At 47.8% G+C, this 23,482-nt stretch overlaps 1 protein-coding gene across 2 annotated transcripts in view; it reads right to left on the bottom strand.

Moving 5' to 3' along the window:
- Positions 1 to 52: 52 nt before the first annotated feature.
- MAP2K1 (mitogen-activated protein kinase kinase 1) overlaps positions 53 to 23,482 on the bottom strand; it is an 82,750-nt gene continuing 59,320 nt past the window's right edge. For both annotated transcript variants that reach the window (XM_028505981.2, XM_036009444.1), the window contains exons 6-11: positions 9,144 to 9,270; positions 6,294 to 6,495; positions 4,949 to 5,013; positions 2,217 to 2,278; positions 1,813 to 1,858; positions 53 to 1,084 (exon numbers count right to left, since the gene is read on the bottom strand). In XM_028505981.2, the coding sequence (XP_028361782.1) occupies positions 971 to 1,084; positions 1,813 to 1,858; positions 2,217 to 2,278; positions 4,949 to 5,013; positions 6,294 to 6,495; positions 9,144 to 9,270 (616 nt within the window). In that variant the 3' untranslated portion in view covers positions 53 to 970. The remainder of the gene's footprint in view (positions 1,085 to 1,812; positions 1,859 to 2,216; positions 2,279 to 4,948; positions 5,014 to 6,293; positions 6,496 to 9,143; positions 9,271 to 23,482) is intronic.

The raw sequence follows: 23,482 nt of genomic DNA, 5'->3' as shown, positions 1-23,482 counted from the left end.
ATTTCTTGTTATGAGACGCTGAATATCCTAACTCTAAAAACACCTTTCAGCCTTTTAACTTGGTAATATATTTATTAGAATAAGAGATTAGATTTGTTAAACATTTGGATTAAGGTTGTTAAAAGGATTTCCATACAATTGTTAGGCACTATACACACTTGTTTACAATAGCATCAGTATTTGGATTTGGGGAAAGATAAATCTCATACATTTTAATGCCTTGATACACTTGTGACAGTCAAAGTAACTCCACCATTTTAGAAACACTAATCCAAACTTAAAGAGACATATACCACTAAATATCCCACACAGTATATTTAAAAATAAATATAGAAATACAACCAGAAGTCTGCAAATCATCAGAGTAGATACACTGGTGAAGCCCCAATTATCATGGCAGTGAAGGGCTCTGGCTAGATTTTGATGGAAATTACTGAATTCTACACCAAAGGCAAAAACATAATAACATGATATACACTTTCTGATGCTCATTTTCATAGCAGCAAAGCATGCTTCACATGCACTGCCTGTGAAGGATCTTACAAGGCTCCTTCCGCAAGTAGAGAAGGTGCGCCTGGCAAGAGTGAAGTACCACCAAGTGTCAAAGAATCCCCAGGATCCAGGCGGCCGGCCAGCCAATCCTCGTGAGGGAGAGCAGTGCAATTTTCAGTAAAAATGACTACCCACAGTCACCAAAGTTTCACACTGTAATTCAATGTTGCACATGATTTGATCATCAACATAACACAAAAATAGCCCCAAGCGCAAAGCCAATCCTCTTAGGGGAATAATAATAAGAATAAAGACAGTTGTATTAAAAATGACACAAATAGAGTTTTGGCACATGCTGTGTTCTTCATCCTTTGTCATATGTGAAATGCATGTCTGAAGAGAGACGTGGGAAATAGGCCTGAAAGCAACATGACACGCCACTGGGCAGGGGACTTGCTCTTTGCTGTTTCCCAAACACTTAGACACCAGCTGCGTGGGTCGGTGTGCTGGGCTGGTTAAGGCCAATGGTGGAGCAGAGCCAACCTGCAAAATCCACTTCCTCAGCATCAGATCTCTTGATGAAAGCATGAACCTGCATGTGAGGAAACAGAGGAGGCAATGTTAAAAAGCCACCCAGAAGGAAAATTCAAGAGTCCTGGTAGGTCTAGAGCTTGTGACACTTGGAAGTAGCTCCTGGAGCCCGCCTTTGAGCAGCAGTGGGGGCCAGGAAAGCAGGTTCAGCTGCCAGACAAAAGACCAGCTCTCCCTGGCTCTGCCAACCACACCAGCTGTGCGGCTTTGGGCAACTGGCTCACTTCTCTGAGCCTGCTCTCTCCAGCTATGAAACAGGGATGGTAGCTCTGCCTTCAGTGCCTCACACAACTGTTAGAAGGAACAAAGGACCTGATGAAAGTGCAAGTTACACTGTACAGGCTCTGTAAGACATGTAAGCCCAGGTATTCACAGTATTACTTAGCTCCCCTTTACCACCACCACCAAACAAGAGGAGGCAAGTGGAGAGTAGCTTGGGGAGGGAGCTAAATGTAAAGTGATCTGGTCAATATTAGAAAAAGACCCTGTCCCCGTGAAGGGGTGGGCTGGCCCTTTCTTTCCCTGGACTTGGGGCTGCAGGGCCACCCCAGTTTTTCCTTTAAACTGATGGGAGGACAGAGGAGACTGGTGTCCGGGACCCTATGGCAGGGCCAGGACTGCTGTGGTCAAGGCAGAGCAGGGATGGACCCAGGAAGTACTAGATGCATGGCTGACAGCGGAGAACAGATGAATAATCAAGTAGTGTAAATCTGAAATAAATGAACTTACCATGAGTTGCTTCAAATCTGCTCGCTCTGCAGGGTTTTTAATTAAGCTTAAAGGAAGAAAAATAACATGAGAGCTATTGCCTGCAGCTGCTTCTACCTCCAATTACTTATGTTTACCTCCCTGTCCTCCCCACACCCTGCAGGCTCTGTGGAGTGCCTGAGCCTTATTCACCTTCCCGTTCTTAGCACAAGGCCACACCCACAGCAGGTTAACAACTGCTTGCTGAACCGACTACGGTCAAAAGGCAGCAGCTACTTGACTGACTGCAGTTGTCAGGTCACCCAGGAAGGGCAGCAGCCGAAAGGATCAGTAGAGACGGGAAAGGACAAAGCCATGTTCCCCCAGATGGGGTGGGAAGCCTGACAAAATGGGGTACTCTTCCATATAATAAGGAGCCAACTTACCATTTATTCACAAAATCTTGAAATTCCAGACTGAATACTCCACTGGGAAGTTTTGGAGGAGGCTGCAAATACATGTCGACACATGAGAAATGCTGGGCTTCCTGCCATGGCCATCTCTCCTCCCCAACCCCTCTGGGCAGTGCTGCCCTTACCCAGCTCAAGTACAGGCCAAGGATGGGAGGCCAGTGACTGGCTGCCGTGTCATTCTGGTGGAACCACTGGCCTCAAACCACAGAACTGGGGTCAGGTCAGTGTTCTACCACTCACTTGGCTAATTACTGAACAGATCGCTGTTCCCCTTAAGCCTCAGTTTACCTTTCTCTGAAATGAGGGCCTCATGACCCTTTCCAGCTCACACTCTACAGCAGAAAATCTGGGAGGGTGGCATGCAAACAACCAGCAATTCCCCGTAGCAGCAGCTAGGGGCGTATGCAAACCACCAGGCCCAGTCCAGCCCTGACAACACTTGTGGAAGTCACAGAAGGCTAACTAGCTAACTAATAAAATATATATCCTGTTTCTAAGCCCAGAAGGAAAGAGAAAGGTTAATAAAACATTAACTGGCAAAGGGTCTGGAAGAATGTTAGCTGCACACTCACTCCAGGACTGAAGCTGTTGTAGGCACCAGAGCAAGAACACTGGCCACAGCTCTCATTTTCCCAGGTGCACAGTGGACATCACTTGGGGCTCCTGAGGACAAGGCCCCGCAGTGTCCTGTGCTCCACACAGCTCAGGAAACGTGACCCACCCCTGTGACCTGTTCGGGGACTGCGTGCCGCTTCCTTGTGAGCTTACCTTGTGAGCTGTCCAGGAAGCCACTGCTCTGATGTATTGCCCAAATAAACAAGTAATTTGAGACTAAAAGTTAAAGATCGGCACTACAGAAAAGCCTAGCCTAGCCCTCTTCCCCTGAATGCCTTATAAGAACAGCAGGTGAGTAAGTCTGATCTGAGGTCTAGGATTAAAACCCAGGTCTTAGGCACAACCTCAGACTCCCCACTGCAGGAAAGGGAAATATGAAGGGAACATCCAAGGGCAAAATGAGCAGCTGGGCCTACAGAGGCCATCCCAGTCCTGAGTAGGAGGGGGCCAGGCGAGGGAGAGACCGTGTGCCAGCACAGTGTGAGGGACATGCACCGGTCACCATGCAGCCCAGCCTCCTGAAAGGTCCAGGTTGAGGGGGTGGGTTGGGAGGAGCAGGTGGTAAGGGAGGAATAGCAGTAGGTGGGAGGAACCTGAGCTTTCATCCTGGAGCCTCAGTTCCCTCACCTGTATGAAGAGCATAACAAAATCCATTTGACCCACCTGGGCAGTGCTTAGAGACCTGATTAGGGAAATGTGGAAATACAGAAGAAAGCAGTGCACACTAGGTGACTGGCAGCTGCACATGTAACCTCAGGGCATTTCTTCCCTTAATGTGGCTCCCACCCACCACCACTCAGCTTAGGTCCCACAAAGTGGAACCCATGGATACAACAGCAGGGGACTGCTTTCCTGACTGCCACAATGCAATGCACTCTCGGCCCTTCCCGAGTCCTAAAGCAGCCTCGGTCAGGTCCTGAACTTTTCTATGTCCACGGTGCTTAGCTTAACGCTGTGCAGTCAGGAGAGAGAGGTCGCTAACCTTCCTGGCAGACTGTGACCCAGTGACAGTGGCTTAGTAACTGCTGGGGTTACCAGGATCTTCCCTGTTGAGTTTGTAATAGATAAGGGACCCTTCTGAGCTTTTTGGGACCTGGTTTGAGAGAGCAGTAAGAAAGCATGAAAAGTTATTCCACTAGTCTCTTGAGGACGAAGAGAACAGGGTGACTGATGCCCTTTACCAAACACCCAGGCTGAGCGGGGGCCCTCACAGCTGCTGCCCAGCTACGCCAGAAGCTTATCCTGGCCCACAAACCACACTGCCCCGGGGGCCAGAAGCCCTGGCCCTATCGTCCAAAATACTGTCCTGAGCGCTGCCCCACCTCTCTGAGCAGTCGTGGTGCCAGCCCATACCTTCCCATTCCCCTCAAACCCACCCAAATCTGATGAATGCTGCTCAGTCTCTTCCTCCCTTGATCCATTTTTTCATTTAAACATACTGGCACACATTATTACATACAATATGTGTTCCTTGTAAAAAAAAAAACAAAACTAACAGCAATCAACAGAAACCTGTAATCACCTGTAATTCCATCTGTGGTGTATTAGTTTCCAGACTTTATACGCACATACCGGTATATACATACGTTGTTTCTACACTGGCACTTTTTATATTCATTGCTTTTTAATGGCACAAGACAAAACCCAATATTGCAGTCATAAATGCATTTGCCTCGCCTCCCCTACACAATCTAAGAGCCTTCACGACTAGGGACTTTGGATGTTCCATCTTTGGATGTCCCCCTCACTCCTGCCACCGCCAGTGCTCAGCACATGGTAAGTGCACAAGAAATGCTTGGTGAATGAAGGAATGAGAATGTAAGTGGGTGAAGCAGAGGCTCCTGAATCTGAGAAAAGAGGAGGGGCTGAGTTACCTGAAGATGTTCCCTGGGGAAGGGATTGGATTGCTGCAGCCTCTAAACCAGCCACTCAATTCCAAAAGTGTGACGCACAAAGCAGAACCCATGGATCCCGAGGCCCAAGCAGCCCATTCAGTGGGAACTCACGGCTTTCCCAGTCAAAGCAACTGTGAGCTTTTTCTTAAGAGGAGCAAATAGACTCCACGGTCTAGGAAGCCATGCAGTCCTTACCTCGTTGACTATGTAATCCAACAACTCAAAAATTGCCATGGGAGGTCGGCTGTCCATTCCATAAGCTAGAGATTTTATAAAAAGAAAGAAGAAAACACTTCTCAGAAACAGGATGATACTTGCCAATAAGGGGCTAGATGCTGAGCATGGACCCCAGGGACCAGAACAGGGTAGTGGACAACAGAGGCAGGGCAGCCACAGGTCAGGCCTGAACGGGGGGGACCAGCAAAGGCCACAGGTAAGCTGGGCATGGTATGAACCTGGGCTCTGCCACATCCCATGTTTTTGACCTTGGGCAAATCAATTGTCACTGGGCCTAGTTTTGAGTTATATAAAGTAGAGATGGATAGATAATTATATCTGTTCTTTCTCCCTTCCTTATATTGAGAAACAAATGAAGTAATAATAAACAATTAAAAAACCTAGTTTTAATTATCCCCGAACTTGGGTTTCTTCCTTGTATACCCCAGAGTCGTGGGCCACAGCCACCAGCCACTTCGATGCTTCTCCCTTGGTGCACGCCCTCTCCCATGTGGGCCTCATAGGGTGAAGTCCAGCCATGTCTCCTAGGTCAGACGCGGCTGTCCTCACAGGGACTGTATAAGAAGAAGATGGCTAGGCCAGAAGCTTCTAAGTATGTATCAGCTTCCTTCACAGTATTCACGTTCAAAGAGGCAGGCAGAGTGCTCACCACCTCAGACTCAGACTTGGCCACTTACAAGTGTATATGGCCCTGGCAAGTCAAGTGCTCTGTGCCTCAGTTTCCTCATATCTAAAATGGAGATTATAATAGTGCCCACATACAGCTGCTATTAGAATTAGATAATGGTAGGCAAATGCATGGAGACAGAAAACAGATTAGTGGTTGCCAGGGACGGGGTCGGGGGAGCTGGGAGTAAATGCCAATGGATGTGAGGTTTCTTTTGGGGGTGACGGAAACGTTCTGGAATTACATAGTGGTGACAGCTGCGCTACATGGGGAATATACTGAAAACCACTGAACTGAACTTTAAAATGTGCATTTTAAGTTACATGAATTTTATCTCAGTAAAAATATCTACCTAAAAAAAGAAAATGCCGTGATTTAAAAATATTAGATAATGCACACAAGTGTGAAGTGTAGTGCCGGGAACACAGTGGGCTTTCAACAAGCGGCAGAAGTGTCAGTTATCACAGTGATTTCCTACACCTACCTGGACACTTCTGCTCCGCTTCCCACAGCCCCAGCCTGGCGTCCAGAGACAGGGAATCAGTCTCGGGAGAGTGTACAGAGAATCAGCCCTCCAGAAATGCCCAACAGTAAGGGACCCCCACAGCCCAAGCTCGGGCACACCAGGACACTCACAGCTAAGGGGTCTCCCAGGGGTCCTTGGCCTGGGTGGTGTCTCAGCTGCATCTCCCTCCACCTGGCACCCAAACATCAGCTCCAGCTCCTTGGCATCTGGAGGAGGGATGGGATACCTCCCAATCGCCATCTCAACCAGAGAGAGCCCCATGCTCCAGATGTCCGACTGCACCGAGTAATGAGTCCCCTGGAGTCTTTCTGGCTGCAGGAGAGACAGAAACAGTTACAAGTGCCTGTGAGATAACCTGGGCCCACGCAGAAGGAGGATGGAGGAGTCCCTATGGGTGCTCAAAGGGAGCCTCAGGACTTCCTGCCACTTTGAGGCTTGTCTGCACTGCAGGGGAGTAGGCTTCCCCACAGGGTCCCGGCCCTAGGTCTGCTGATGGATTTTATTTTCTCTCCAGAACTCAAATCCCATTTTAAGATCTCCTTTAACCTCTGTTAAACTTTGCCTATTGCCTGTCCCCAAACACTGTGCTTACCGAATCCTAGCCAGTCCCATGGCTCCGACCCGTCCTCAATTCCCTGTCTCCCCAGTAACCTAAATGGCATCCCACCCAGCTGAACTCTGGCTGACACCTCGGCTGTGGTTCCAGCTTTGCCCAGCCTGGCCACTGTCTTGCATGCATGGGGCAGCCTGTCCAGAGCCCAGCACAAGAGGCTCATCTTGTTACTTGAGTCTGAAGCATGAAGCTTCTGGTACCATGAATGAGCTGGTGCGGTGGGCAGAAAGAAGTTCTAAGCCCACTCTACCACTGATTCACTGTTCTTGGATAACATGAATGGCGAGAAGGCAAGGATCTAGAGTTAGAAGATGTGGGTTCAAATCTGAACTCTGGGACTTGTAAGCTACACGATCCTGAGCCTCCATTTCCTCATCTATAAAATGCGGGTGATGATGATGATGATGTAGCAACAGTAAGAGCATAACAAAATACCTGCTCTACTTAGTACAGTTATTAGAAAGGTCAAAGCAAATGAAAATGTGTGTTGTGTGCTGCAAAATGCTGTACAAATGAATGGTTGATGGGAAGAGGCAAAGGAAAAAGTATATAGTGCTAGAGAAAACCAATGTTTGATATACCACTTGTATTTTAGGGAACCCTATTAAAAAAATCCTTATTCTGACCATCGTACATTGATTTAGACATCAAATTATTTCTCCCGTAGGATTTTTCCCTAACTCCTAAACTGGACTATTTTGGAAATGACCACATAACCACAAAAACTCAAACCACTACACAAACCCCTGGATCAGTAAGTCCCAGGGCCTGTCAACTGATTTTGAATTTGAGAGTCAGAGTTGAGGGGCCCAGTTTTTAGACATGCAGAGAGGAAGCAATGAGAGGATGGCAGGGAAAGAGAAGAAGAAAGCCCTGAAGGGCCCAGGGGTTCATGTTTTTTAAGGCTGGGTCACTGCGGTGGAGGGTGGAGATGTGGGGGAGCGCCAGCTGGGGGACACTGACCGCGACTAGAGCCATGGTGGGGTGGGGTGGGGTGGGGTGGGGACAGGCAAGAAGGAGTGAAGATGTGGACACGCACTCCCACACAGGGAGGGCAGGAGCCGCTGACGCCCCACCTGAGAAGCAAGTGAGTGCATGCTGTGGGAAGAGAGACTGGTAAGAAGATCTAACATTCAATCCCGGCTCTGCAAGCTTAAGGGAGCAAGTCACTGAACCTCCCTCAATCTAGATTTCCTCATCTCTAAAATGGGAACAATAATCTTCCTGGGATGACCGCATAGATCAAATGAGGTCATGTAAAGATGTTAAAGTGCTTGACACAGAACACATAAAACATCCTCTATGCAAAGATGCCCTGAGCCTCCGTGCCCGGCCCCTGCAACCCAGGCCTGCACTCACACCCACCGCCACAGGGACCTCTGGCCCCGCTTGGCACTCATCCAGTTAAGTTTCCCCCTTTCTGAACCATCCTAAGGCGTGTGCTAGCCATTTCCCACCCATTCAGTCAACCAAATATTCACTCACTCACCAACCACTCCCTGAGCACCCACTATGTGCCAGGCCCCCAGCCAGACCCTAGGGACAACGGAGACACCTATGGTCCTACCCCTGCTTCCAAAGAGCTTGCTGTATGGAGAAGGGAAGAGAACAAGCTAATATTACCATGGCGTGGGCATAGCCACACACAGAGCTCCGGTGGCAGGGGGACCACCAGAGTTGGCAGCAAGAGGAAGACCTTTGTGACAGGGTGTCAGCTGAACTAGAGCAGAGACTCCAGCCAGGAGACATGGTAGGTGGGCTGTGGTGAGAGGCAGGGGCAGTTAACTGGGAGACACACAATGAAGAGGGAGAAAAGAGGCTGGACTAAAGAAACAATTCTTAATAGACTCACAGCAGCTGGGGAGCTGGGAAGGGAGGTTAATGGCTGATGCCCAGGTCTCTGCCTTGGGAAACCAAGGAAAGAGTAATGCCATTTACTGCTAATGGAAAAGACGGGACAACCTGGGGTGGGGCCACGTCTGGGTATGTAAGGTTCGAAGTTCTGAAGACAATCAGAGAGAGAGGTGTCCAGAGGGTAGCTGGAGCTCACAATCTCTTCAGAATGGAAGCCCAGCTCTGGAAACATCCAAGTACTGGCCACAGACTGAGCTGTGATCGGACAGCCTCTTCTCGTGAGAAGAGGCCCAGGAACCCAGTTATGCTCAAGGCCTGTGAAGGCGGAGACCACCTCCATATTTACTGCGATCTCCTCAGGGTGGGGTCACAGGGCTTCACTGATCATTCCCCCACCCTTCATCACCAGGCTCTGGCTCCACAGGAAAGGCACCCACATGCTCCTAGCCCTAACCACAGCAGAAGCTCATGAAATGGAACCCACAGCTCATACCGACATGTAGGACCTTGTGCCCACGAAGGAGTTGGCCATGGAGTCGATGAGCTGCCCACTGACCCCAAAGTCACAGAGCTTGATCTCCCCACGGGAGTTCACCAGGATGTTGGAAGGCTTGACATCTGCAGGGAAAAGAAAATTGAAAAGTGGGAACTTACTCAGCCAGGATTGGGAAGACAAGAGTCAGTGCGCCATGGACAGACTAGCCCTGACCATGAGCCCCAGGACACCCCCGCCCCTGTCACAGAGCCAGCCCATGGCTTGCAAATACTTTGTGACTGTGGAAAATTGTAACTGACCCCACCATTCTTTCAACATCATTTCTGTAAGTGCTGACTCTAATATGTAACTTGTAGGTAAACAGTATGTTTGTATAAGAACCCCAGGAACTAACTTCAGAAGAGACCCTGACCTTCAGGCATCCTAGCTCTGGAGTTTCGTTGGCCTGCCACCGTGGAGCCAGGATGGTATGAAGCTGGGAAATGTAAAACCAGGATGACTAAACCAGGATGACGCACACCGGACCACCACTGGCCTTATCAGAATGGACTGTGCTCGTCTGCATGTAGAGAACTTTTCAACCCCTGCCCTTGATCACCTTGCTCTGGCCCCTCTCTCCTTATAAAAACCTCTGCCTCCACTGAGAGGTGGAGATGGACTTTGGGCCATGAGTCCCCCATCTTCCAGATGGCCAGCATCTGAACAAACCACTTTTCTTCACATCAGCACCAGCCTCTTGAGTTTTGGCTTTTGTGGGGGTAGACAGCTGGGCCTGCTTTCAGTTACAACTTGACAATGAGACCCCTTATTGCCCCTTGTTCAGGGTTCAAGGAAAAACTGGCAAGAGAGGAAATGACAAGCTACTGTAGAAGCAGAACAGAGAACCAGCAAACGTCAACTCTTTAGGAATCCAGACTTGGCAAGATGACTCATGGAAGGAGTCAGTTACCATGAATAATCAAGATTTCGAAGTCTGCTGTGGCTGGTGTGGCTCAGGGGACTGAATGGAGGCCTGAAAACCAAAAGGTTGCTGGTTCAGTTCTTTGTCAGGGCACATGCCTGGGTTGTGGACCAGGTCCCCAGCTGGATGTATATAAGAGGCAACCGACTGATGTTTCTCTCCTTTTCTCCCTTCCTTCCCCTCTCTCTAAAAATACATAAAATCTTTAAAACAAAAGAAGAAAGATTTCAAAGTCTGTCACTTAAAGCACCCCTATCGGCAAAACACAATTAACTATGGTTGGATCATAAGGAAGAAAAACACCAATAATAAGACCTGTATGCTTGCTGAGGCTACAGACCAAAGACTAAAGGGGGATGGAGTGGGGGTCGGACTTTCTATTTTTGACCTTGGTTACAAGCACAGAGCACGTGGGTCTCATGAATAATAGGTATGTCTATTGTTAATAGGCATTGTTAATATCATGAGAACAGCCTGCACAACATCGATGTAACCAGGTAGCCAAGAAGAGTGGACTGGAATGTGCACGTGTGAAAAATGATGACTTCACTGTACTAATCAGTGGGGGCAGAAGACGCCGCTGAATGAGCATACATACTGTGTGGCCACTGTATTCAAAATGACTGAGTAGGAAGAGGTGTCAAATTCATTTTCACCGGGGGCCACATCAGCCTCGAAATTGCCTTCAAAGGGTTGAAATAATTTTAGGGCTATATAAATGTAACTACTCCTCAACTGTTAAGGAGTTGAAATTACATTTGGCCCTTTGAAGGCAACCACCAGGCTGATGTGGCCCCCAGTGAAAATGAGTTTGACACCCCTGGAACAGAGCAATGACTCTGCATCAAATTTTGTGTTAGACTTGAACATTCCTCCATGGAAACCATTCAGGTGATTCAGAAGGCCACAGCCATGGGCAACTGGTGATTGGCAGCTTCATCACAACAACACGCCCACTCATGCATCATGTCTCGTACAGAGTTGTTTGGCAGAACATCAAATCACCTAGGTGACTCAGCCCAGCTACAGCCCAGACTTGGCACCCAGCAACTTCTGGCTTTTCCCAAAACTAAAATCACCTCTGAAAGGGAAGAGATTTCAGACCATCGATGAGATTCAGGAAAAAATGACAGGGCAGCTGATGGTGACTGGGAAAACTGTGTGAAGTCCCAAGGAGCCTACTTTGAAGTGGACTGAGGCATCCTTGTTCTATGCACACTGTTTCTTGTATCTTCTTTAGTAAATGTCAGTTTTTCATATTACACAACTGGATGTTTCTGGACAGACCTTATATGTGGCAGTGGTTAGGAGCTGACATGAGTCTTTCACTGAAGTCACTTCCCTAACAGCCCACACAGTGGCATCTACCTGTTAGTCAAGGAGAGCTGCAGAACCAGGAGGGCCAGAAAAACTCCTCACGGTGGTCAAGGCAGTGCTCACAGTGCCAGTCCCACCCCCTCCCCAGCACACAGACCTTCCTCACATGCGCCCCAGCTGCCGCCACCACTGCTAGGCCACTGGCCATGCCCTCTGCAGAGAGGGGTAAACTTCCAAATATTTTCTTCTACCGCCTCCTCTGATTCAAAGAGCTGCCGTATAAAGTGGGCAGACTAGGGCCAAATGCTATTCTCATTTACAGGTAGGAAAACCAAGGCTGGGACTCAGTAAAAGTCCCCAGGCCAGGACTTTGTGGGCAGACATCAGCAAACATGAGACCCACCAGAGCAGGCCACATGCCAGGGACAGTCATAAACCATGACTGGGAATCTTTCACAGAAGCAATACAGAGACTACACAGAACATCTGTAGATCAGAGTAAACAAGTCCCCATAATTCCAACATACAAGAACTGCTATTAACATTTTATTTTTCCCTTTAATACTCTCAGGTAAATGCATTTATTTTTAAACAGATTCTAACAGGTCTATTTAAGAATCTTTCCAAGAGTACATTGAAACAAAACAACCCACCCTTTCATCTCCCAGTAAGTCCTTCCCCTGCCCAGCCCCCACCTAGCCCCTCAACATCCCCAGCCCAGGGCAGGGCTCATAACCACAGCTCCTGGCCCACTCTAGCCCCTCTCTCCCCACCATCAGCTCCGAGAGGGAGGCGTGTTGGCGATCTGCCTCACCACTGCAACCCCAAAGTGTGGACAAGCCCTGGCACACAGCAGGCACTCCAGACACCATGAACGATGAATCTACACACGCGGTGAGCCGATGCACAACCTCTGAGCCATCTGCGCAGTCTCTGTAAGACCCACCCTCATCACGTCACAGGACACAGGAACACAGGATATGAGACGTTTCCAGACCCCTCAGCAACCCCGTGTCTCCTACAAATAGATTTTCAGAACGTAGGCATCGGAAGTGGCCGTAAAGAGCATCTGGTTCCTCCCCTTCATGGTGGCAATGAAATGTCTAAGGCCCAAGGGGGTCCAGGGACTTGCCTGAGGTCACACAGCAAAAACTGAGTAAAGTTGGAATCAGAATTCAGACCTTCTGATGCCTACACCTGTCCTCTTCCCACTTACCTCACTGTCATATTACTCAATTCACCCATTCACCTGTGTTCACTGAGCACCTACTACATGCAGGTACCAGGGGGACAGCAGCAAGCGAAATGATCAAGTGTTCAGGGTGAAATGAAGCTTACATTTTGGTGTAAGGAGACAGACAAAAACAAACTGAGTAACCAGTGTGCAACGTTCAGTGGTCTCAAGTACCATGAAGAAAATAAAACTACCACCACCATGGAAAAGCACAGGCGGGGCAGGAGATCGCTGCTGCGGCAGGGCTGCTGAGGGAAGGCCTTGCTGTAGAGATGACCCTTGAGCAACCACCTGTGTGACCTCTTGGAGAGGCACTTCAAGCACAAGGGGATATTATAAACTTTAGGAGGTCAGGGACTAACTTTCGTGTCTTTCCCAAGCCTAACATGAGGACAAGCCCAGACAAACACCTTCTACCGAGGAGGCCCTCCTCACACAGAGGACAGAGGACCGGCCCCTGAAGTCAGCGCTTACTCAGTGGAAAGAGATGCTGAGTAACAGGACAGAACTGGAAGAACTAGGCGTGTGATGGTGTTCACCAGGCCTGATGAGGAGGGCGCACGGAGGCACCTAACGAGCACCTCCCTCTTCCCCACTCCCACCAAACACCATGGTACGCCTCCATCCCTGCGCCTGGCCATGAAGCCCTCAGCCCCCGCACCTTCCAAATGCTCCTATGGCCGATTTAGGAGTGGCCTGTTAGGCTTTGTTTTAAAGCAAAAGAGTGGAAGTGACTAAAGGGACAAGGCACTTGGACGCAAATCCTTGGCCCTGCCGCCTGCTGTACATGCAGCCTTGACCGAGCCACTTCACTTCCCTGGTCTGCGGTTTGCCTGCCGGTAAAGCAGCTCTCGCCACCTCACCAGGTGGAGACCAGCATCAATGTAATGAAATGTGGGCATTTAAAAAGCACACCAGCCCTGACTGGTGTGGCTCAGTGGGTTGGGCATTGTCCTGCAATCCGAAAGGTCACTGGTTCAATTCCTGGTCAGGGCACATGCCTGGGTTGTGGGCCAGGTCCCCAGTTAAGGGCAGACAAGAGGCGCTGATCGGTGTTTCTCACGTTGATATCTCTCTCCCTGTCTCCCTCCCTTACCACTGCTCTAAAAATAAGTAAAACATTTTAAAAAATAAAATAAAAGCACACCATGTTAACAGGAACACAAAGAAATGATTCTTTCACAGGCTGCCCCCAAGACAAGACAGCGGCAGTCCCCCCCAATTCCCCAGGGCCCAGGCACGCCTTTGCAGGCTGGCTCAGACCGTCTCTCCAGGCCGTAGCTGCTGCTCAGGAGCGACTGCACTGCCTCTGTAGCTGTCCTTGCATCTGATTTCTATTCATGATGCAAGTAGGCCTCCTTTTTTTCAAACTTATGTAACACATTTTCCTCCAGCCCTGACTGTCAGCTCCGCTTCCCCCACCCGCCCCAGGGAACAGCACTGCTTGGGAGGCTGCAAAGATCCAGGATGGTGATACAGGCAGAGAGGAGCAGAGGGAAATCCTGAGGGCACTTCCTTGCTCCGACCACGTATCCTGGGAGCCAGAGGCACTACACATGGCTGTTCCTGGTGACCAGGGAAGCCTGATAAGCTGCTTGGAGACCTGTCAACTTCAGAGCTTGTGGCTGAAGCAAGCTCCTCCCTGGCAGCCCCAGCCAAGTCGGGATCTTCTCTGGGGGCGCAAAGGAGGTGCATGTCAGACAAAATCAGAGAGTGTTCTCTCTGTCAGCATCCACATTTGCTTTTTACAGTCGCGACCCCTCTCTCCTGTTTCTACTTCCGATATCTCCCCCCTTCAACGTACAGCTCTGCACAGAGCCTGCAGTGGCTCCCATCTTCCCTAGAGTAACAGTCCAAGCCTCTTGGCCTGCCTTTCCAAGCCTTCCATTGCCCCTCCTTACCTCTCCAACATGTCCCCACGTCCATGTCCTCCTGGCTCAGGCTTGCCTGCCTCTCTAACTGTGCTGGTGTTGTACTGGTATCTGCATATAAAGCACCCTCCCTTACCACTCACCCTTCTCACCTCCACTTCTAGGTGCCTAGTTCTTCTGAGACCCTTTCCCAATGCAGAATACTGCCCTGCTCCTGGAGCCCAGAGTTAACTGGTTTCCTCCCACATCTTTCTAGCAGCAACCTCAAACATTGTTCAAATCATAGGCCCGGTCTCTCCCTACTTCCTGAGGCCTTCTCTGCCTTGGGTTCTCTTTCTGACCCCTTGATATCAAGAGGGTGAGGCGAGGAGGAGCCCCAGCATGTGGTGGGTTAGCCTGCATTCTGGAGAAAGCATCCACCCTGCTAGGCCCACAGGCTATAAGCCCCCCTAAGAAATCCATAAGATGCTAAGGTTTAATACTCCCATCCTGCTCAGCCTCTGCAACAATGAAGACGGGAAGGAAGGGATCCTTCTACAAAAATGAATGAGGAACTTTTTGGAAAAACTAAGAAGAAGAAAATATGTTCTTTTCTGATATTTTCTGCCCCAGAAATAACTACTGTTCAAAAACCCCTGTTCTTACTCCCAAGAGCACATGATTTTAACTTAATTTCTGAGCATTTCCTTCCTCTCTACAATTAAGAAGTTTGAATTAAATAAGTCAGCAGGGCATTTGTTTATTCTATAAACCCTTATAGAATGCCTGTACTGAGCTATGAATAAAACGGACACAGTCCCTGTCCCTGTCCTCAAAGCCACTGCCATTATAGGAGACAGATTCAAATAAATTACCAGAATGTATGCACATGTGTGTGACAGTAAGGGAAAAGAGAGAAACAGTCAGGGCACCGTGGTCTCAGCTAGTCCAATTTCTCCCAACCAGGCGGGGTCGGTGCCAGCCTGACTAGGGGCAAGGCCCGGGTCAGGCAGATGAAACAGGTGAGCATCAGCCCCCACAGGTTCCTGTGTTTGAGTAACCTCATTATGCTCGGTTTGGGCTAATAACACAAGATGCGTTACCTATTGCAGGGGGTAGGGAAGGAAGGCAAATGGCAGAAGGTAGAACGTGGAGGAACAAAAGGGCGGAGGAGCAGGAAAGGCAAGTGAGGAGCAGAAAAGAAACAGAGGAGAGCTCTGGGAGGGAGAAAATGAGGGCGCTAGAGAAGCAAGCTGAGGACACTCGGACACCAGATTCCGGCTCATCTGTGACAGGCTGAATCTAAAAGTAAGATGATCTTGGGGAAGTGAGAGTTAAAGGCTAAAGAAAAAAAGGCAAATGAGATTTTTAAATGGTGACTCTAGGCATCGAATGACCTCTTCTTAGCAACCTTAGCAGAGGCTTAATAACACTTCTCTGAGGATGAAGAAACAGAAGGGAAAGGTAGCTGACCCTGGTAAGTCGATTAACAGTCTCCACAGAGCCACCTCCAGTTCATGGCCTCAGGGAGCTAGTTAAGTAACAAATGTAATTAAAATTCAGAGAAAATCCCAAACCCTTCAATTAGCCACGAACTATAACCTCTTTTTCCCACCCGACCTTCCCCAGGGGCATTAAAAAGAGGCCCCAGCCTTCTGCCCTCCCTGCTACCATGGAAAATGAATGCAGCTGAAAGACTGGGGTGGGAGGATGGGGGCCGGCAAGCCCAGCAGACCGAGGCAGACGCCACAACAGCTCTGGGTCACTGAGCACCTACTATGCCAGGCCCTTTAACTATATGGTCTGCTTTAACTCCCACAATACTGTGAAGTAGGCATGAGTGGGGATGAGAAACACTGCAGCCCAGGGTCTAGGACTGACCTGCCAAAATCACAGTGAACTGATGTCAGAGGCTAGAGTAGAGCTCCTAGACTCTAGACTGATTATCCAGAGCCTAAATAATCTGGGTCTAGACAACAGATCAAATGGCAAATCATAGTGAGTTGCACTCCAAAGTTTCAGAAAAGTCATTTTAAGTGGGTGAAGGTAGTCAAAAGGTATAAACCTCCAGTTATAAAATAAATAAGTCCCGGGGATGTAACATACAGGCTGGTGACTACAGTTAACAATACTGTATTGTGTGTTTGAGACTTAATAAGAAGAATAGATCTTAAAGTCCTCATCAGAAGAAAAACAACTGTAACTATGTATGGTGATGGATGTTAACTAAACTCACTATGGTATCACTTCACAGTATATACATGTATCAAATCATGCTGTACACTTAAAACTAATACAATGTTATATGCCCACTGTATCTCAATTTTTTTGAGTAGTGGTTGGGGAAGGGGGTCACTTACATAATAGGGAATAGGATCTGACTTGGGGTAGGTTGAAATCCTTGAATCTGGTTGTGAGAGAAAATATTTCTCTGCTCTAGTTTAGTGGGCACGTGCTTCCCCTGAGCTCCAGCTCATTATCCTCCTTGACAAAGTCAAACTGCAAGAAACAGCGGGAGCTAAAGGTTGTTTCCCACCTCTTTCTGATTAACAATGAGTTCAACAAGGAGCCTTCAAAGCCTGCATGCCAGGTCCTAATGAGCAGCTATTTTCTCTCTTCACATTCAAGATTACTGCAACCAAGTCTAGTAACTGCATTTAAAATATTTTTGTAGAAACATTTATTTTTTTAAATATACTTTTTATTATCCTATTACAGTTGTCCTTTCTTTTCTCCCCTTTATTCCCCTCTGCCCTGCATCCCCCTCCCACCAGCATTCCCCACCTCAGTTCATGCCCCTGGTTCATACACATAAGTTCTTTGGTTTCTCCATTTCCCATACTATTCTTAACCTCCCCCTATTTATGTCTACTATTCTGTCTATCATTTATGGTTCTTATTCCCTGTGCCTTTTCCCATATTCTCCCCCTTCCACCTCCCCACTGATAACCCTCCATGTGATCTCCATTTCTGTGATTCTGTTCCTGTTCTAGTTGTTTGCTTAGTTTGTTTATGTTTTTTTAGGTTCAGTTGTTGATAGTTGTAAGTTTGTTGTCATTGTACTGTTCATAGTTTTGGTTATCTTCTTTTTCTTAGATAAGCCCCTTTAACATTTCATATAATAAGGGCGGAGTGATGACAAACTCCTTTAATTTGACCTTATCTGGGAAGCACTTTATCTTCCCTTCAATTCTAAATGATAGCTTTGCTGAACAGAATAATCTTGGTTGTAGGTCCTTGCCTTTCATGACTCTGAATACTTCTTTCCAGACCCTTCTTGCCTGCAAAGTTTCTTTTGAGAAATCAGCTGAGAGTCTTATGGGAACTCCTTTGTAGGTAACTGTCTCCTCTCTTGCTACTTTTAAGAGTCTCTCCTTAACTTTAATCTTGGGTAATGTGATTATGATGTGCCTTGGTGTGTGCTCCCTTGGGTCCAGCCTCTTTGGGACTCTCTGGACTTCCTGGAAGTCTATTTCCTTTGCCAGATTAAGGAAATTCTCCTTCATTATTTTTTCAAATGAGTTTTCAACTTGTTGCTCTTCTTCTTCTTCTTCTTCTTCTTCTTCTTCTTCTTCTTCTTCTGGCACCCCTATGATTCGGATGTTGGAACGTTTCAAGTTGTTCCAGAGGTTCCTAAGCCTCTCCTCATTTTTTTGAATTGTTTCTTCATTCTGTTCTGGTTGAATATTTATTTCTTCCTTTTGTTCCAAATCTTTGATTTGAATTCCGGTTACCTTCCTTCACTGTTGGTTCCCTGTACATTTTCCTTTTTCACTTTTCATAGCCTTCACTTCTTCCTCTATTTTGCAACCATACTCAATCAATTCTGTGAGCAACCTGATTACCAGTGCTTTGAACTCTGCATCTGACAGGTTAGCTATCTCTTCATCACTTAGTTGTACTTTTTCTGGAGCTTTGATCTGTTCTTTCATTTGTGTCTTGTTTTGTTTTGTTTTTGTTTTTGTCTCTGCAGACTGTTGTTACGTGGTAAGGGATCCAAGAGGGAACACGACCACTTGCTCGGCTCTCGGCTGGTTTTCAGTCACTTCCCCTGCTACCCACAAGCAAATTGGGCCCTTCTGGTGCTGATTCCTGGGTGTGTGGTTTTGTGTATATTCTAGGACCCTGTGGGTCTCTCCAATGAACTCTCCTGTGAGGCTGGGAGTTTCTCCTGCTGCTGAAACCCCCACCGATTTTTACAGTCAGAGGTTTTGAGGCTTTATTTCCCCATGGTGGAACCCTGGAGAAGTTGTGTGGTCTGTCCCACTCCCCAGTTGTTCGTCCCAGTTTATCTATATGCAAATGGGGGACCACCCACTCCACCAGCTGCTGCCTTGCTGTCTGTCCTCCCTGCCCCGCTGCCCATCTCCATTCCTCCTCCCAGTCTGGATGAATATTTCTTCTTTAACTCCTTGGTTATGACACTTCCATACAGTTCAATTTTCTGGCAGTTCTGATTATTTTTGTTTTTAAATTTGTAACTGTCCTTCTTTTGGTTGTACAAGGAGGCAAAGTGTATCTACCTACGCCTCCATCTTGGCCATAAAATATTTTTCTCCCGTCCCAAGATTCATTAGTTTTGAAATGCTTTCATTCTCTACTTTGTACACTCCTCTCTGCAAATTCATTACTCATTTCTCACCCATAAAGGACACAAATGCTGACAATTAAACAGAAGAGGATGTTGCAAGTCAGGATTTGGTTTTCATTGACACACACCATTCTGAGAAATGGCCTAAAATTTTAAAGTAGGATGTAACAAAAGCCAGAGCAAAACATATAGGGGTTATATATTACAGGGTGCAGCCAAGAGGGGGGACCCCAAATGGGCATTTGAAATGGGGTCCAGAACTCAAGGTGTCTAGGAGATTTTAGGATGTCTTCACCCCTCCACCCCCAGGGTGTGGGTTGGGGGAAGGGACAAATGGAGCAGGGCCTTTAAGAGCTGTTTCGCATAGCAACAGCCTTGTAGCTAACCTCTGGCATGCTCATTTAACATATCTATAGCCTTTGGCTGGTTGCTTAGATATGTTAAATAGCTGTGGCCATGCTCTGAGCCAGGGGAATGGAAGTAACTACTCCACCAAGATGTGACTGGGGGGCAGGTCCCCCGAGTTACAGTACCTGCGTGGAAGCTTAGAGAAGATTGGCTCCATGACATGGGGCCACACCTGCCCAGACTCATGATGGCAGTCCAGTGAAGCTGGAAGGATATGAGTTCTGGCATGTGTAGCCGACTGTGGGAAGAGTCGAAAATGGGGGCTGCAGAGGAACACTGGCGCGGGGATTTAAACCCAGAGGCGGCAGCCATTGAGAGGGAGAACCATGCGGCTGTGGAAGTACAGAGAGGATCACAGCCATTGTGCAGGGGAGAACCATGCGGCCTCAACAGAGTGGAGACTCCCGTGGCCCTGAGAGAGAGAACCACGCAGCTTTAGCAGAGTGGAGACTCCTGCAGCCCTGCAAGAGAGAACCATGCAGCTGTGGAAGTGCAGAGAAGATCACAGCTATTGAAGAGGGAGAACCACACAGCTTTAGCAGAGTGAAGACTCCCGCGGCCCTGAGGGAGAGAGATCACCATGTGGCTTTGGCAGAGTGGCGACCCTCTCCCCCCCTTGCAGCCATTGTGCAGGGGGAGAATCATGCGGCTTTGGCTGAATGGGGACTCCCGTGGCCCTGGGAGAGAGGGCCACATGCCTTTGCCAGAGTGGGGACCCCCACAGCTTTAGAAGGGGGAACCACCACCTGGTTTTAGCAGAGATCCCGGCGACTCAGCTGAGGGTGCCGGGAACCCAGGGAGGTCTCCCAGTCGAGATGGAGTACTAACTGGGAGGAACCAGAGGACTGCCTGAGCCATGGACTTCTATTTCCTTTCCTGAGATACGGTACTCTGGACTGGGCAAAGGGGGAAGGAAGGAAGGACTGTGTCTGTTTGTGGGTGTTTTTAAAGGGACTTTAGGGTTTTTTGATAAAGACATTAGGTCACTACTTTAAGTTTGTAGAGCATTAAATAAACATTTCCTTTCCTTTTCACGAATCTCTGGCATTGAGAGACGTCTTTCCTCTGGCAGCGGACATAACGGACCTGGGGGCTTCTTTCAATAATAGTATATCGTCCCAGGCCCCCCCTTGTGTGCTCTGTAACAGTTACACTAAAGTGCAAGAGAGCAGGGAAGGAAAGAAAAGAGGCACGATTAAGGAAAATGCTCACAAGTCCTAGATTCCCTGATCTCTCCTTTCCAATAACCCATAATATTTGGCAGAGCAGCCCTATTTTACAGACACAGAAATTAGGGCTCAAGTGAAGTTTCTTGCCAAAAATCATAAAATAACCTTTCCAATGGAAAGACATGCCTGAATATAGTGTACTTCCCTCTCCAGACTATCTAGGCTCCTTCAGAAGACAAGCAGATATGTCACCCACCACAAAGGCAATCAATCCCAGTGGGCAGAAATACAATGTTGGCTACCTTGGATATTCATCATCTGCTATTCATGAAAGGAAAATTATCTGTTCATTTTTAAATGGAGTGTAGCATCACTGTATTTATGGCAACTCAAGCTGCACCAAAGTAAGAAATCACCATTTGTGCCTGGGTCATGTCTCAACATGATTCTCCACAGAAATCTGGACAGGTCAAGAGGCCACTCACCAGTCATCACTCACACCTCAAGTTTGGGACAAACTCCTAAGAAAAGCACTAGAAGAACATGTTTGCCAATTAAAGGACAAATGCAAGCCAAAAGGAATGGATATTCCTAGTGTAGTTTACTAAGAAAACCCTCTCCCCACCACACCCACTTTGGAAGAAGTGCTCCTTCCTCACTCCAGCCAGTGCCTCAGGTGGAAACCTAAAAGGACCTGAGGGAACAAACATTCCCCCTCCTCCAACACTTCCCAGCTGCCTCACTTGAAGAGCTGGAGACAAACTCATCTGGAGCCATAATCATCGCTGTGGGGCTGGCAGCTGAGGTAACTCTAGAGAGAATGTGACTCTCATTTCTCAAGAGACCAGCATGCTGGATTCCAGCTACTAATGAGCCACTGTTTCTCTCCATCTGTAAGGTGGGGCAGTCTAGGCAGAGTCCAAAGGAACTGGTCCCCTGGTCGATTCATTGCCACCTTGAGGCTGTCACCACAGGGCCTGGGGGATGAGACAAGTGGGGGATGAGACAAGTGGGCAAAGGAAGAAGAGGTGCAGTCAGGGCCACCTCCAGAATACTATGGACCAATTTACGGACAAAGGCACCATCAATACACACACACACACACACACACACACACACACACACACCCGGACACTACCCAGGGCAGAACCCTGTGTACAGCGTCAGGGGCAACCCTGAGTTTCTGCTCTGGGCAGCCTGGCAATACACCAGAAAAAGCCTGGCATGCAGAAGTGCCTTATAAGGGATGCAGAAGCTACTCAGAAACTCATTACACACGAGTCTGCTACCAACAGCTTATAAAACAATCACAAAACAAAAACAATCTCAGGCCACTACAGACCTTGCCTATCAGTGCTAACAGCAGGTCTGACTGAAGGGAGAGGAGGACTTCAGACGTTGAAATCTTGGCCATAGCTTAGGACCCAGTTCTTCTGGAGGCTGCTGTTGGGATACCTGTGAGGTAATCTAGAGACACCCCACCTGTCCCCAGGACTAGGATCCAAAAACATTTTTAAAGTTCCTGAAGAAACTAAATTTCTTTCTGACCTGAGAGCTTCCTATTTTTATAAAACTCTATCCTGAGCAATAAAGAACTCTTCTGGAGTGGATTTCAAGCAGAAAGGCCTCAAAGCACAAGCCACTCTAGCTCTGAAGAATGCCGTTCAGCTTGCTCCAGTTACAGCTAAAGAACTTGGGCTGGCTTTCCTAGTACAGGACAGGCCCAGGCCACCAATTCAACACTGTGCATAAATACCACGTGGGTTGCACACTGCTTTACCCATTAAAGGGAAAGAAAAACAAGTTAAGGCATAATTTAACAATGTTCTGGACCATTTATTAATCATCAGCCAGCAATCCCGAGGCAGAAATAATTTACGGGTGAAGTTGTAAGAACTCCATATTGATCTAAATCATGTAATGCTTCTCTTTCAGGGTCTTGACCAAAATAAAACCTTGGTAGGTCGAGTGGGCTAAGAAGAACGGTGGGCTACCAATGCAAATCACTGCTTTAAAGAACAGGAAACAGAGCTGTATCCTGATCTCCACCCCCACCCCCCTGCGCAACTTCCCTAACATGTGAGCGAGCGCACACACACACATGCACAACTTAACTCAGAACCTAACCATGTGGGGTTCAGCTTTGGATGAAGTGGACCTACAACCTCCTGCCATAGTAAGAGGAAACACTACACAAAACCTTTGTAGCTAGTTTCTTTTAGAGCTCCAGGATTGCAGGGGAAAACGCTCTCTCCTACCTATGCCTTCATCAGGAACTTAGAGCTGATAAACTTAAAGCTGAGTTTTATGACTAAATTCTAAAGTTTCCTCAGGCAGGGGGGATTCTCTTCCCCTTAACTCAGTGGTTGGGAAGCTTTTTCTGTAAATGACCAGAGAGCACATGTTTTAGGCTTTGAGGGCCACGAGGTCTCTTTCACAACTTTTGTCGTGACAGCACAAAAGCAGCCACAGATGACACTTAAACAAATAAACATGCCTGTGTCCCAATAAAACTTAATTTACAAACACTGAAATGTGAATTTCACACAATTGCCACAAGTCACAAAATTCTGAAAAACAATTCTTAGCTTGCAGGCCATACAAAAATAGACAGTGGGCCACATTTGGCCTGCAAGCCACCAATTTGCCTGCCCGCCCTTAAGGGCTCAATTATTGATTTGTGTTAGCAGTATTTTTGTCTTTCTGATCCAATGCTTAACAGTGTTTATGATGGAAAAACTTTTTTTTAAATTTGCTTGCTTTCAGCATCCATTCCTCCTCCTCCGCATCTTCTAGTAATAGAAGT

This window comes from Phyllostomus discolor, chromosome 1 (genome assembly GCF_004126475.2).
Source record: "Phyllostomus discolor isolate MPI-MPIP mPhyDis1 chromosome 1, mPhyDis1.pri.v3, whole genome shotgun sequence".
Taxonomy (NCBI): domain Eukaryota; kingdom Metazoa; phylum Chordata; class Mammalia; order Chiroptera; family Phyllostomidae; genus Phyllostomus; species Phyllostomus discolor.
This window is presented reverse-complemented; position numbering and strand designations above follow the sequence as displayed.